Here is a 13,810-nt window from a genome sequence, read left to right as displayed (position 1 = left end):
TTTTGGCTAAACAGTGGGAGATCAACTTATACACTGAACCAACCATTTCTCAAACATTTTAGGAATGTGCTGCAAAAAGTAAGCAAATACAAAAAAGGAACTTCTAATGATCTTGCAACCTGTTTGTGTTTTGTACTAACCTAGTAAGGGTTTCCTGGTGTATGCTGCAAGCTCTGGAATTTCAGCATTACTGAGTTTTTATCGGACTCTGTAATGTACTGCCTGATTTGCTTTCCTCTATATTTTATGGATGGTATGAAGATGGAGAAAACGGAGTTTCGATCAAAATAATGCAGGAGAGCTGTTAAACCTGAATATTGCTGAGCCTGGCCTATGGATACAACCTGTCTCCATTTTATCCCTGCTTACATTATCCCAAACTTCTTCAATAATAGTATCAAAGCCTCAATTTGACGTCTTATTTTCTTAATGCCACTTCCACTCTCATATTGTGGCTGCAGAGTTATCGTTTTCATTGCAAACGTGACTTGTTGCTTTGTGGAAAACTTGTTGCAAAACCTCTTGTTATCTGGAGAACAGCTTCTGCACGCTGGCAACTTAACAGAATGGGTCTTCATGTACTGGGGTGAAACCTGCACACACACTTTGATAAAATAAAAGTATATTTTGAGTGTTGCTTGAAAACTACACATTTTGTCAAAGCTTTTCATCATTCACTCATAAGGGCATTAACATGAATTACAAATGTAAGGGGTCCATCACGATCACCTATGAAGAGTGTGCTGATTGGTTGGTGAGTGGACTTTTGGTAGAAATGCTGCCCTGGAGACTGTACAAAATGTAACTTTTATGTTTAACAGTACTCCAGTCACATGTTACCAAACAGCTATCGGAATATAACTAATTTTTTAAGGAGAGATCGGTTTGTCAATCTATCATTAAATCCCCCTCATACACAGACTATAAGCCCAGGTGCCACTTCAATACCCAACCTCTAAAAGCAATGATATTTGTATCAACCACCTTTACATCATCATAATCAGGACGTTCTGGTTAATGCAGATTAATGTACAGAACAAACATGAATACAGTGGCAAAGGTAGACACATTCAGTTAGAGCCTTGGCAATGAACAAAGGTTTAGAGGGATAGGGACCAAATGCAGGCTGGTGGGACTAGTTTAGGTTGGGAAACGTGGTCAGCATAGACGCGTTGGACCGTTCCATCTTGCTTCTGACATCATGGCTCTAAATTCTGTACAAGGCTGTAACACTGAGTTAAAACATTGAATAAAGTTCATGTGCCACACACACACACTTTTATTGTTTAGTTAAAAACTACACCCTATTATGCCAAGGAGTGACAGGATGTGGGTTTATATCTGCAATGCTCTCCTCAAACCGCATGTTATTTCAAAATCTTAGCTCTACTGTCATAAGCCATGTTTTTACACTGGTATTCTGCTTCTGAGAGACTGTCAGTGAGTGTTGCTTCTCCTTTTTGCTTTTCAATATTCTTTTATAATAATGTTGGAATTTAATTCATCCATTTTAGAGAGAACTAGCATCTTTGGGTTTTCTCCCTACACTCTCCTTTTGTTGGTTATAGAGTCATACAGCACAGAAACAGACCCTTCAGTCCAACTCGACCATGTTGCCAGGGTTGGAGGATTTGAGCTGTAGGGAGGGGCTGAACAGGGTGAGGCTGTTTTTCCTGGAGCATCAGAGGCTGAGGGGTGACCTTATAGAGGCTTATAAAATCATGAGGGGCATGGATTGGATAAATAGACAAAGTCTTTTCCCTGGAGTGGGGGTACTATTTCCAGAACTAGAGGGCATAGTTTAGGGTGAGAGGGGAAAGATTATAAAAGCAACCTAAGGAGCAACTTTTTCATGCAGAGCGTGGTGTGTGTATGGAATGAGCTGCCAGAGGAAATGGTGGAGGCTGGTACAATTATAGCATTTAAAAGGCATCTGGATGGGTTGATGAATAGGAAGGGTTTAGAGAGATATGGGCCGAGTGCTGGCAAATGGGACTAGATTAGGTTAGGATATCTGCTCGGCATGGATGAGTTGGACCGAAGGGTCTGTTTCTGTGCTGTACGTCTCTATGACTCTATGCTGACCAAATTTCCCAAAGTAAACTAGTCCCACTAGCCTGCATTTGGTCCATATCCCTCTAAATCTCTCCCGTTCATGACCAAGGCTCTGAAATAACTGAATGCCACTGTATGCATGTTTGTTCTGTACATTAATCTGTGTTAACCAGAACTGCCCAATTTATGATGTAAAGGTGGATGATACAAATATCATTGCTTTTAGAAGTTGGATGTTGAAGTGGCACCAGGGCTTTTGTCTGTGTATGAGGGGGTTTCATGATTGGTTTGTCAATATTTTGGTAATCATGATTTTTTTTGAGACCAGCATGAGAGTGAATCCTTGGATTATTAATAGGAATTTATTAATACTGGGAGAATTTTGCACAGGGTAAACATCGAAGAGCTTTAGCTTATTTTCAAATAGAATCAGATTTTTTTTTTGATTTAGGAGAAAAACCCATAGTTTAGAAAGCTTTGTTTTGTTTTCAGTATGTAGAAGACCTGTTTTGGAGTTGTAAAAGTGTGGTTCCACTGATAAAAGGAGGTAATTTAGAACAGCCAGGAAATAGTCTCTATTTAATTATTTTAGTTTTGAATGTTCCAGACCAGAAATGTTTTGGTTAGAACCCTCAAAGGATTATTCAAAGCTGTCAAAGTCTAAGTTCAGTTCCATTGTGTGAATAACCAAGTAAGAGGCTTGCAAACTCTCAAGATTAGGAATTGAAAAATACAGTTAACCTAAAGATGTAATAGAGAAGAGGATTCTTCTTCTCTCTTTCTCTCTCTCTCTCTCTCTCTCTTTTTCTCTCTCTCTTTTTCTCTCTCTCTCTCGTGTTTGGGTGTTGTGTTGTGTTGTGTTAGAATAGATGATGAGATTATATTTTTGCAGTGTTTTGGGACTTCAAATTATGCTTTATGTAAACAGCTTGGTTTATTCTATTTTAATGTGTTCATTTGTATATAATTGCAGCATTACATGTTTCAGTGAATGGCCACTTTGTTAAATTCTATTTTGTTTGTTTTAAAATCAAGCCAAATTTCAGCCTGGGATTTGACTTGTCTAGTATTAACATCAGCTGGAATCGTAACCATAATGGTTCTGAATCTTAATCTTACCATTACAGACTTGGACCTGTCTCTTTATACTACCTAAGCTTTTAACTTTTTAAATATACTTTGTAGACATACACTTTTCATGTTGTTAGTTATCTTAATATTAAGAATTCATCTTTTTAAAGGCTGAAAAGCCCTTTTTTTTCTATTTTTCCATATTATTGCAGCCTGTTTGGACTTATGTCAGTACTTTTAATTATATATGATATAATATATAGTGGTCACTGAAATTTACCTTTCTTCACAGTTCTGCTTTCCACAAATGAAGGAAAATGGAAATAAGCAAACTGTCATTAAATTTGTTATTTCTCCTAAAATAGTTTCTGCATTTACATTCTTTTTGCTCTTGCATTGGGAAGAAACCTGAAGTTTTATTAGACAAGTTATCTTTTCAGAAGGAATTTCTTCCAGTCCTATACCCAGTGTTCTCTGGTAGCACTTTGCTAGTTCAGAATGCAAATGTTTACACTCCTCTAGTTGTTGCTTAGTTCGTCTCACTCTCTCTATTCTGAGTCAGAAGCTGTGGGTTCAAGTTTCACTGAAGTCTTCAGCACAAATCTGTTCAGCATAAATCTGTTCTAACACCCCAGTCATGCAGATGAGCTGTACTACCAGAGGCACTCTATTTCAGCTGAGATGTTAAGTTGAGGATCAGTCTGCTCTCTTGGGATGTAATGACACTATTTTGAAGAAGAGCAGGCGAGTTCTTGCAAGTACTCTTGACAATATTTATCTCTGAACTGACATCACTGGATTTACCTGGTCATTATTACCATTGTTATTTATGGTGACTTGGTGTGTGCAAGCTCCTGAAGAATTGGTTTGAACATGGAAGGTACAGCACAGTACAAGCCATTCGGCTCACAACATTGTGCTGAACATTCATCTTAATCTAAGATCAATCTAACCTATACAGCCCTCAATTTATTGCTGTCCATGTGCTTTTCCAGCAGTTGCTTAAATGTCCCTGTCTCTGAATTTACTATCACCACTGGCATTCCACGCACCCACCACTCCCTGTGTAAAGAACCTACCTCTGACATCTCCCCTATTCCTTGCTCCAATCATCTTAAAATTATGACCCCTCGTGACAGCTATTTCTGCCCTGGGGAAAAGCTTCTGGCTATCTACTCTATGCCTCTCCTTACTTTGTACACCTTTATCAATTCTTCCTTCTTTCCCTCTTTCTTCCTTCTCTCCATTGTGAAAAGCCTGAGCTTACTCAACCTCTCTTCATAAGACAAGCCCACCAATCTAGGCAGCATCCTGGTAAATCTCCTCTACACCCTCTCTAAAGCATCCATATCCTTCCAATAATGAGGCAACCAGAACTGAACACAATGTTCCAAGTGGGGTCTAACCAGGATTTTATAGAGTTGCAGCAAAACCTTGTGACTTTTAAATGCAATCCCCCTGTTAATCAAAGCCAAACCATCACATGCCTTCCAAAAAAACTTTTTAACTAGGATGGCAACTTTGAGGGATCTATGTACATGGACCCCAAGATCCTGTTGTTCCTCCACATTGCTAAGAATCCTGTCTTTAACCCTGTATTCAGCATTCAGATTTGACCTTCCAAAATGAATCACTATGCATTATTCCAGGTTGAACTTCATCCGCCACTTCTCAGCCCAACTCTATTCCCAGGTTTTTCTTTTGCAGTCCATCTTGAATAATGGCACAACTTCCGCTACCTTCCAGTTTTCCAGGGCCTCACTCTTGGTTTGCGTTAGTGGAGTAGATTTTTGTTGTAGAGGTAGGTGGATGAGTTCACATAAGCTTCATTTAGTTTTGATTGAAGGTTTAGTTGCTTAATTACTGCAGAGCTGAGGGTCATTTTATTTGTATTTGTTTATATAAGCTAGACTAAATACAATTACAATGGAAGCAGGCCTTTGCCACTGGTCATTATTTCTGGTGGGTATTTTTTGTGTTAAATTTGACTCTTTAATTTTTTATTAAACAATGCCTTTGTTCTTTACCAGGATATCTTATTGTACGGCAGACAAAGTACATGATAAAGTTTTTGCCTACATTGCTCAGAGCCAGCTAAATGAGACTTTGGAATGCCATGCTTTCCTGTGTACAAAGAAAAAATTGGTGAGTTTGTACATTCTCCCCATGTCTGCGTGGGTTTCCTCCAGGTGCTCCGCTTTCTTCCCACAGTCCAAAGATGTGCAGGTTAGGTGAATTGGCCATGCTTAAATTATCAATTAGGTGCATTAGTCAGAGGGAAAAGGGGTTTGGGTGGGTTACTCTTCGGAGGGTTGGTGTGGACCTGTTGGGCCGGAGGGCCTGTTTCCACACTGTAGGGAATCTAATCTAAATCCAGATCTTACTTTCTAACCTTGTACTGCCTGTTGCATTCAAACCTTAACCAACTAGTTCAGATTCCAAAGTGCTAAGATTAATGATGCTGAGAAAAAGTTTTGAACTATAAAAATAATAAAAACCTATTTTGTGAAACAGCATGTGAGCAGTGTAAATACCTGTTATGAGATTACAAAATTATCATCAAAGGGACCCTTCAATGATCAGACCAGATTTTAGAACTCCCTCTGATGGGGCCCACCAATGGAAATCATTTTTTTTGAAATCATTCATTGATGGAGTGAGTGTGTGGTTTATATTGCACTCTTAGTTATGTGCTTTGGATTGAGCCATCCAATTGTTGGCTCAATTTGGATTCCAAATTGGGAAAGTAAGGACCACTGCAAATGGTGAGGTTATGAACATACATTCTCAGCTGAACTTCTGGATGTTTATCTACATTCAAGGCCGTGGTCAAGTTAGTAACAATGAGTAAAATGTTCTGGGTCATGTTGATCTTTAAGACTTAGCACTGTGTGTCAGCCTTGATTCTCATGCTGTACTGAGGGAGTCCCCACACTGTTTGAGATACTGTCCTTTGGAAGCTGGTTAGAGATCCCATTTGACTTTTGGGTGGATGTAAAAGGGGATCCTGAAGATGAACAGGGCAGTTAGCCCTGCTATCCTAGCTGATATTTATCCATTGGGTAACATCACACTGCTGTTTGCAGTACATGTATTGACTGCTGGGTTTTCTAACCATAGAACAGAGACTGCACTTCAATAAGTAGTTAATTGACACTGTAGTTATTTGAGACATCTGGAGGTTGTGAAAAGTTTGGTGTGAATGCAAGTCTTTTTTTTTCCAAGGTGTATATACTTAAAATATTTTGCTCCTATTTTTAGTAAGCTCACAGTACTTTCACTTTTGTTTTCTATAGTCTGTAGTTCCTTAAAATGTAAATGTGGCACGTTTTTATAAACCAAAACTACTTTGTGGTTTTTGTGTCTCATTGTATTATTAATTAAGTGTTAACAGATTTCACATTTAGCTAAGGACCAATATATTCTCTTGCTATGATGCCAACTCTGCTATGTTTTGGCAGGCCCAAAACAAACAATGTTCAATATAATTAATAAAGTTATTAATGTTATTTGGCTAAAGCCATGATACTAAACCTGCAGAGTAGCTGTACTCCATATCAAGAGCCTGAAGGTATGGAGCGGAGTTCTCCATATATTTAACCCTAACTTGGTTAGAAATGCTATTTAACCCGAAATGCATCTTAATCTTTGCGCTGTCCTCCTAGGCTCAAGCAGTGACATTAACAGTGGCTCAGGCTTTCAAAGTAGCTTTTGAATTCTGGCAGGCTGCCAAAGAAGGTGAGTTTCTGAATTGCTACTTTATTACTGTGACTGGGTTATCACTTTTAAACTGAGTATGTTTTCTTTTACGATAAACCTCTGCAGAGTTGTGGCAATTTTTTTTAAGCTGCCTAAACTGAACTTTTGACTTTCAAAGAGGTTCACTTTTGAGTTCACATTTTCATCATGTTGAGCATTATAGAGGAACTCAACTTCTTTCATGGATAATGCTATGATATATTCAATTCTGTGGTGTTACTGCTTTTATGTTAATCAGCACCATGTTTGCAATATTAGTGCAGCATCTGTGATAGGTGATGTTAGCTATGGTAAAAAAACACGGGTAGGTGGCACGGTGGCTCAGTGGTTAGCACTGCTGCTTCAGAGCCAGGGATTTGGGTTTGATTCCACCTTGGAGGACTGTCTGAGTGAAGTTTGCACATTCTTCCCATGTCTGCACACTCCAAAGATGTGTGCAGGTCAGGTGGATTGGCCATGGGAAATTGCCCAGAGTGTCCAAGGATGTGTAGGCTGGGTGGATTAGTCATTGGAAATGCAGGGTTGTAGGGGTAGGGTGGGGGAGTGGTTCTGGGTGGGATGGGAAATGCAGGGATATAGGGCTCAGATGGGATGCTCTTCAGAGAGTCATTGTCCTGATGGGCCAGATGATCTGCTTCCACACTAGAGATTCTGTGAATGTGCATTGAATAGTGGGCTAGTCGTCTTTGCTTTCCTTTCTTATACGCACAATTTAAAGGCCACATACATATGATGTAATGAAGTCTCCCCAGGCAAGTAACAGGCACATCATAAAATAAAGTGTGACAATGAGCCATGTAAGAAGATAAGGATCTGTGGAGCAAATGTTTGGTCAAAGTGGTAGATATTAGCAGCTTCTGAGTTAGAAGTGGAGAGAGATGAATTCTAGAACCTGGGACCTTGGCAGCTGATAGTACAGCCGCCAGTGGTGGAATAGTTATGAGGGAGTGTCTGCTGACACCTGTAGTTGTGCATGTGCTAATGTTGTCAAAATGTGTATGTTCACAGTTCCAATCCTATTCTGTCATCATGTGATATGCAAAGGCACTGAGCATGCCCAGAGAAGAAGCATGATATTGATATGGAGTTCAGAAGGGGGATTGAGGATACAGAAAGGGGGAAAGAGAGGGACAGAGAACAAGGGGGAAGGTGAGGGAGTGAAGATGCAGGAGGAGGGATGTGAGGGAGTGAAGATGCAGGGGCTGGGCACAGTAAGGGAGTTGATACAGGAGGGGGAGGTGACGTGCATGGGTCTCTACTCCCCTGTTCAAAACCACATGCCCTATCCTGTTCATCTGCCAACCAAGATGAAAGGTGAAACCAGTTAAATGTAGAAGCACAAGTTTAAACAATGCATCGTATAAATGCACTATTGTCAATAGAGACATTCTAGTTTTTTTTGGAGAATGTTCTTGAGGCAATAATTAAAGAAACACACCTCCTAAATTTTGAGATTACAATGATAGGGAGGGATATAAAGTCATAGAGATACACAGCACAGAAACAAACCCTTCGGTCCAACCCATCCATGCCGATCAGATATCCCAAACCAATCTAGTCCCACCTGCTAGCACCCGGCCCATATCCCTCCAAACACTTCCTATTCGTACACCCATCCTGTTGCAATTGTACTAGCCTCCACCACTTCCTCTGGCAGCTCATTCCATACACCTACCACCCTCTGCATGAAAACGTTGCCCCTTAGGGCTCTTTTATATCTTTTCCCTTCTCACCTGAAACAGATGCCCTCGAGTTCTGGACTTTCCCCACCCCAGGGAAAAGGCTTTGTCTATTTATCCTATCTGTGCCCCTCATGATTTTATAGACCTCAGTAAGGTCACCCCTCAGCCCCAGCCTATGCAGCCGCTACCTATACCTCAAATCCTCCAACCCAGGCAACATCCTCGTAAATCTTTTCTGAACCCTTTCAAGTTTCACCACATCCTTCCGATAGGAAGGAGACCAGAACTGCACGCAATATTCCAAAAGTGGTCTAACCCATGTCCTGTACATCCGCAACATGACGTCCCCAACTCCTGTACTCAATACTCTGACCAATAAGGGAAAGCATACTAAACGCCGCCTTCACTAACCTATTTACGTGTGATCCTACTTTCAAGGAGCTAAGAACCTGCACTCCCAAGATCTCTTTGTTCAGCAACACTCCCTAGGACCTTACCATTAAGTGTATAAGTCCTGCTAAGATTTGCTTTCCCAAAATGCAGCACCTCGCATTTATTTAAATTAAACTCCATCTGGAACTCCTCAGCCCATTGGCCCATCTGATCATGATCCTGTTATAATCTGAGGGAACCTGCTTCGCTGTCCACTACACCTCCAATTTTTGTGTCATCTACAAACCTGAGCTGAAAATGTGTTGCTGGAAAAGCGCAGCACGTCAGGCAGCATCCAGGGAACAGGAGAATCGACGTTTCGGGCATAAGCCCTTCTTCAGGAATGGCTTATGAAGCCATTCCTGAAGAAGGGCTTATGCCCAAAACGTCGATTCTCCTGTTCCCCGGATGCTGCCTGATCTGCTGCGCTTTTCCAGCAACACATTTTCAGCTCTGATCTCCAGCATCTGCAGACCTCACTTTCTCCTCATCTACAAACTTACTAACTATACCTCTTATGCTCACGTCCAAGTCATTTATATAAATGATGAAAAGTAGTGGACCAAGAACTGATCCTTGTGGCACTCCACTGGTCATACAAGGAAGTGTTATGACCCAAAGGCACATAGCTGAATCAAATGAACCTTTCTTTTTCTGTATTCACAACACAGTAAAATTAAGACCTTCAACAATCTCCAAAATTGACCCCAATGGTTCTTAACTGGACTGGTTGAAAAACCAATCCCAGTCTTTGCAAACAATGAAGTCTCAAACACTGGTTTGCAGCTTAAGCAAAAGACTTAGCAATTTACTAACAATATAATAACCTTAGCACAAAATTAAGCAACAAAGTAATCTAATTGGTCTATGCTTTAAACCTTTTAAATAGAATCTTTTTGATCAGGAACCAACCTGCAGTTAACTTTTTGTCCTGACTTGCTGAATAAACAAGTGCTTGTTTGGTCAGTTTTCCTTTTAACACAAGCCCAAAAGTCCCGTTTCGTTCACAGTTCCTAGTTTCAAACCAGAGTTGATGAGGGATAGAAATAATAAAATCAGTGAGGGGTCTGACAGAAGTCATAAAATAAAACAAAATTGCTGAACTCTGCTAGTAGTGTGTTCCACGACAGGCAGGAGATCCCATTATTCTGATCGATATTCTAAAGTGAAACAGATCACACGTACATGAATAATAACCTACTGTGGGACTCTTCCTGCACCTGTTCATCTCTTTAGCGGAGGGCTGAAATTGTGAAAGTGTGTTCTGAAATAAATAATTTTTACGCTGTTAAAAACCCTGCCTTCTGATTTAATGTGGTTAGGGCTGTGTTGGAATGAGGATCCATAAGACATTTGTGCATCACTGACCCTTTATACTGTGGCTCTGGTGCATGGATGCACGATACAAGAAAACCCATTGGGTCGACACAAATATTCACAGCAAAGACTCTTGGCTTGTGTTTTTTAAAGTTTGATTACTGATCTACCCCTGCTGGTCCTGGGCATCTTTTGGCCTCTAGGGCGATGAATCATCTAATTTCTCTGCAAAAATTACTATCTTTTTTTTAATTTATTGCTGTTCATTCTGTCTTATTTTATCAAAATAAAATGAATCAGCAGTAAGTTTGCTTTTGCAACTTTAAATTCTGAAGAGAGCTTTGTAGCATTTTCAGGAAGTCTCTGATAGTCTCTCTCTTAAATAGGAAATGTATGTTTTTCACATATTAATGCTACTTTATACTTGGAGGGCTGCGTTCTCAGTGTAAGAGTTTATTGCAACTCATTTTATGGATTAAATGCAATGGATCTGAAATAAATGCAATGGTTAAGGCAAATTCCTTGCTCCAATTAGTTATTCTTAGTGAAGGTACTTTAGGAATCAGCAAGATTTATGTCTCCTTATTTTAAATATATGCAGTGCTTGGACAATTTTTCTTTCTGTATCATTGTTGCCAATGCTGATTTGATCGAAAGACTTCTGTTTAAACAGCAAATTTTGTATGATTCGTCATTTTTTTTGGTTTATATCATTTGTGTTAGGAATGGGTAAAGTGATCTCTGCACTCTTAAGTCATTCAATTTGCTGACTTCAGTTAATCCTTTAAATAGGATTGTGTTTAAGATAATTTTAACCTGAAAGTTAACTTGCAAACTGGCAAAATGGGTGTGACATGACTGGTGGGTTTGTTGCACCCCTCCCTTCTCATTATTACTTGCCACGTAGTATGAGCTATTTTGCAAAAGGGAAATGCAGCAGCAACTGTTGGTAACCGTGGTTTCAGCTCATCTATTCAGTCACATGTTGTAATTAACAGGAGGCACAAAAGAGAAAGTGCGGCAGTTTGAATGGGAGGAAATTACTTGTCATCGTTTGCTCTGCAGTTTGTGCAGCAGCAACGGTACAAAGTCTTCCTTCAAAGGCAATATATTTAATATCTCACTCAATTTGAATTGCACCCTTAAGACTGTCCTATTGCACATTAGCTTACTACTAATACCTGTGTGTTTTTGTTTTGCATTTTGTCTTGCAAATAGTTAATTTTAATAGAATTATTTCTGGTACCAATGCAAGTGACATCCACTCTGCATCATGTATACAAAACTTTTACGCTCAGGAAGAATAACAAAGAGAAAACTTCTCTTATAGTACATTAAAGTAAATCAAGATTCCACAAATACTAAATGAATATGCATGAGCAGTTAACTCTTTGTTGTGGTTGAGGGAGAATTCCCTACCTTTTGAGTAGCTGTGTTCATCTGACCAGGAGATGGGACTGCGTTTTAACATTTTTGCTAAAAGACTGAAACACCAAAAATAGAACCTTCCTTCATTAAAGTGTTAAGGTATCTGCTAAAAGTTTTAATGCAAGTTTTAAATCTGACTTTTTTTTAAATTCAATTTACAATGCTACCAAATGAAGAACCTGCTCATTTCATGTTAGGATCTAAATTTTAAACTTCCTAATTGTGATTTTCCTTTCAATTCCTTCTGGCCTTTCAGAGGGTGTATTTAAGTCAGTTACTTTTCAATCTATTATATTTAACTATGAGGTAAAAGCCAGGATAAGGTTTTGCTTGTTGTTTTTACTAAAGTTGGAGGGGTACACTAATTACTTTGCAGTTCCACTCCTCCATTGGTCAGACTAAATTTTAAATCCAATCAGTGATATGACCAACTACATTTGTTTTAAGTGTACAGCACGGAAACAGACCCTTCGGTCAACTCGTCCATGCCGATCAAATATCCCAACCCAATCTGATTTTTGGTATTCTAAACATGTCAGCTAGTTTTTTTTCAGTCAATCAAGAATAATGCGTTTTTGTAGTAAATTCTTTTAAACAAGTACAACTTATTCAAATGTGCTAAAGATTATTGACAAAAAGGCTTAGGTTGTATCATGAATGATATCAAGATAAAGCCGCCATGGTCTTAAAAGGCCGTAGGGTTGCTCTCTTTATGACAGAGATGTAATTTGGTGGTGGTTTAACCTGAGAGTCACCATGCCTCAGTTGAGGGCAAATGTTGAGAAGGAGAGTCCTTCAAGGTAACGACAGTGGTGTGGGAATTAACCCCATGCTGCTGGCCTCACTCTGTGCTGCAAATTAGCTGTCCAGCCAACTGGACATTCTCCAAGATTGATATACCTTCTACTCTGAAATCCTTTAATCGTGCTAGGTAGCACAAATAATGCTGGTGGATTTCTTTTACCCTCTTCAGTAAAATCTCATTTAATCACTGTCAACATTTAAACATTTGATTTAATATTTTGTTTTGATGGAGTTAGCGTGGAGTATTTAGGCTCTCCCTCCTCTGACTGGAAGGTTAACCATGTCCTCTATTAGATTGATGGTTTATGTGGGCTGGATTGCCTGAGTTCTGAATTCTGTCTTTTTATTCACGCTCCTGCTCTCTCTTTCTCTTTATTTCTCAACTGAATTAAAATTTCACTTTTTTTTTGGGCCTCAGGAGAATTTGTTTTCTAAGCTGGCCATTTTTATTAATGTTATCAGGTTGCTTGGAGTAAAATATATAGTGGCGCTTCGACATTAAATATTCAGTAGCTCTTTTAAATCGATACGTTTTATCAGTGAGCAATGTTTACACTTGTATTATCTTTTACAGAGAAAGGGAAAAGGGCCACAGTTAGACCCTCAAACAGTGGTACCACTGGTAAATTGCAATCAGAAGCCTCTGCCAATCATCAGCACAAAGCAGGTGAGACAACTCTGCCCTCTTGAGTTGAATTGGAGAAAGAATGTTGGTTTTGTCCATGAATAGTACAGGGCCAAGGTTATGAAACCACAGTTAGCATCAAGTCTTTCTGGCTACTGGTGGGGCTTGGAGATGGGGCATAATTATATTGACTCCAAATTTGTGCTCTACAATCTGCAGTTTAAATTATCTATATTGCACGCCGGCAACAAAGCTTTCCCGTTTTTACTCGTGCATATCCTATTTATGTCGGCTTCATTGGATAGCCATGATTTAGTACTTGAAAGACACCCAAAGGGTGGGAAATGTTATGTTTTTTTAAAGCTTTGCTGTTTTTAAGTGAAATCTAATAGTATTCTAAATTCACAGTTTTTTCTGTAGCACTCTACAATGCAGTAAACATATTTAGGGAAGTCTGCTAAACCTTCTGTCTGCTGATAAAAGATTAAAAAAAAGGATTCAGAAAAAATTGTCTTTACAGCATTCCTCACTTTGCTATAAAAATGAACATTAATGAATATGTTTACAGAGGAAATAATCATCTATTGTGAACAGTGGACCTGATTTTTGATAGTTGTTGCTGAATTAAACAGGAGTA

The 13,810-nt window shown here is 39.3% G+C and overlaps 1 protein-coding gene across 3 annotated transcripts in view; it reads left to right on the top strand.

Moving 5' to 3' along the window:
* Positions 1 to 13,810, top strand: part of ldlrap1b (low density lipoprotein receptor adaptor protein 1b) — a 79,523-nt gene that overhangs the window by 31,964 nt on the left and 33,749 nt on the right. For all 3 annotated transcript variants that reach the window (XR_015752146.1, XR_006315675.2, XM_043717644.2), the window contains exons 4-6: positions 5,157 to 5,271; positions 6,792 to 6,864; positions 13,123 to 13,215. Coding sequence is in view for 1 of the 3 variants with exons in the window: in XM_043717644.2 (XP_043573579.1) it covers positions 5,157 to 5,271; positions 6,792 to 6,864; positions 13,123 to 13,215 (281 nt within the window). In the remaining 2 variants the exon portion in view is untranslated. The remainder of the gene's footprint in view (positions 1 to 5,156; positions 5,272 to 6,791; positions 6,865 to 13,122; positions 13,216 to 13,810) is intronic.

The sequence above is a fragment of the Chiloscyllium plagiosum genome, unplaced genomic scaffold, assembly GCF_037043375.1.
Source record: "Chiloscyllium plagiosum isolate Xiang-an unplaced genomic scaffold, Cpla_swu_hap1 HiC_scaffold_30, whole genome shotgun sequence".
Lineage (NCBI taxonomy): Eukaryota > Metazoa > Chordata > Chondrichthyes > Orectolobiformes > Hemiscylliidae > Chiloscyllium > Chiloscyllium plagiosum.
This window is presented reverse-complemented; position numbering and strand designations above follow the sequence as displayed.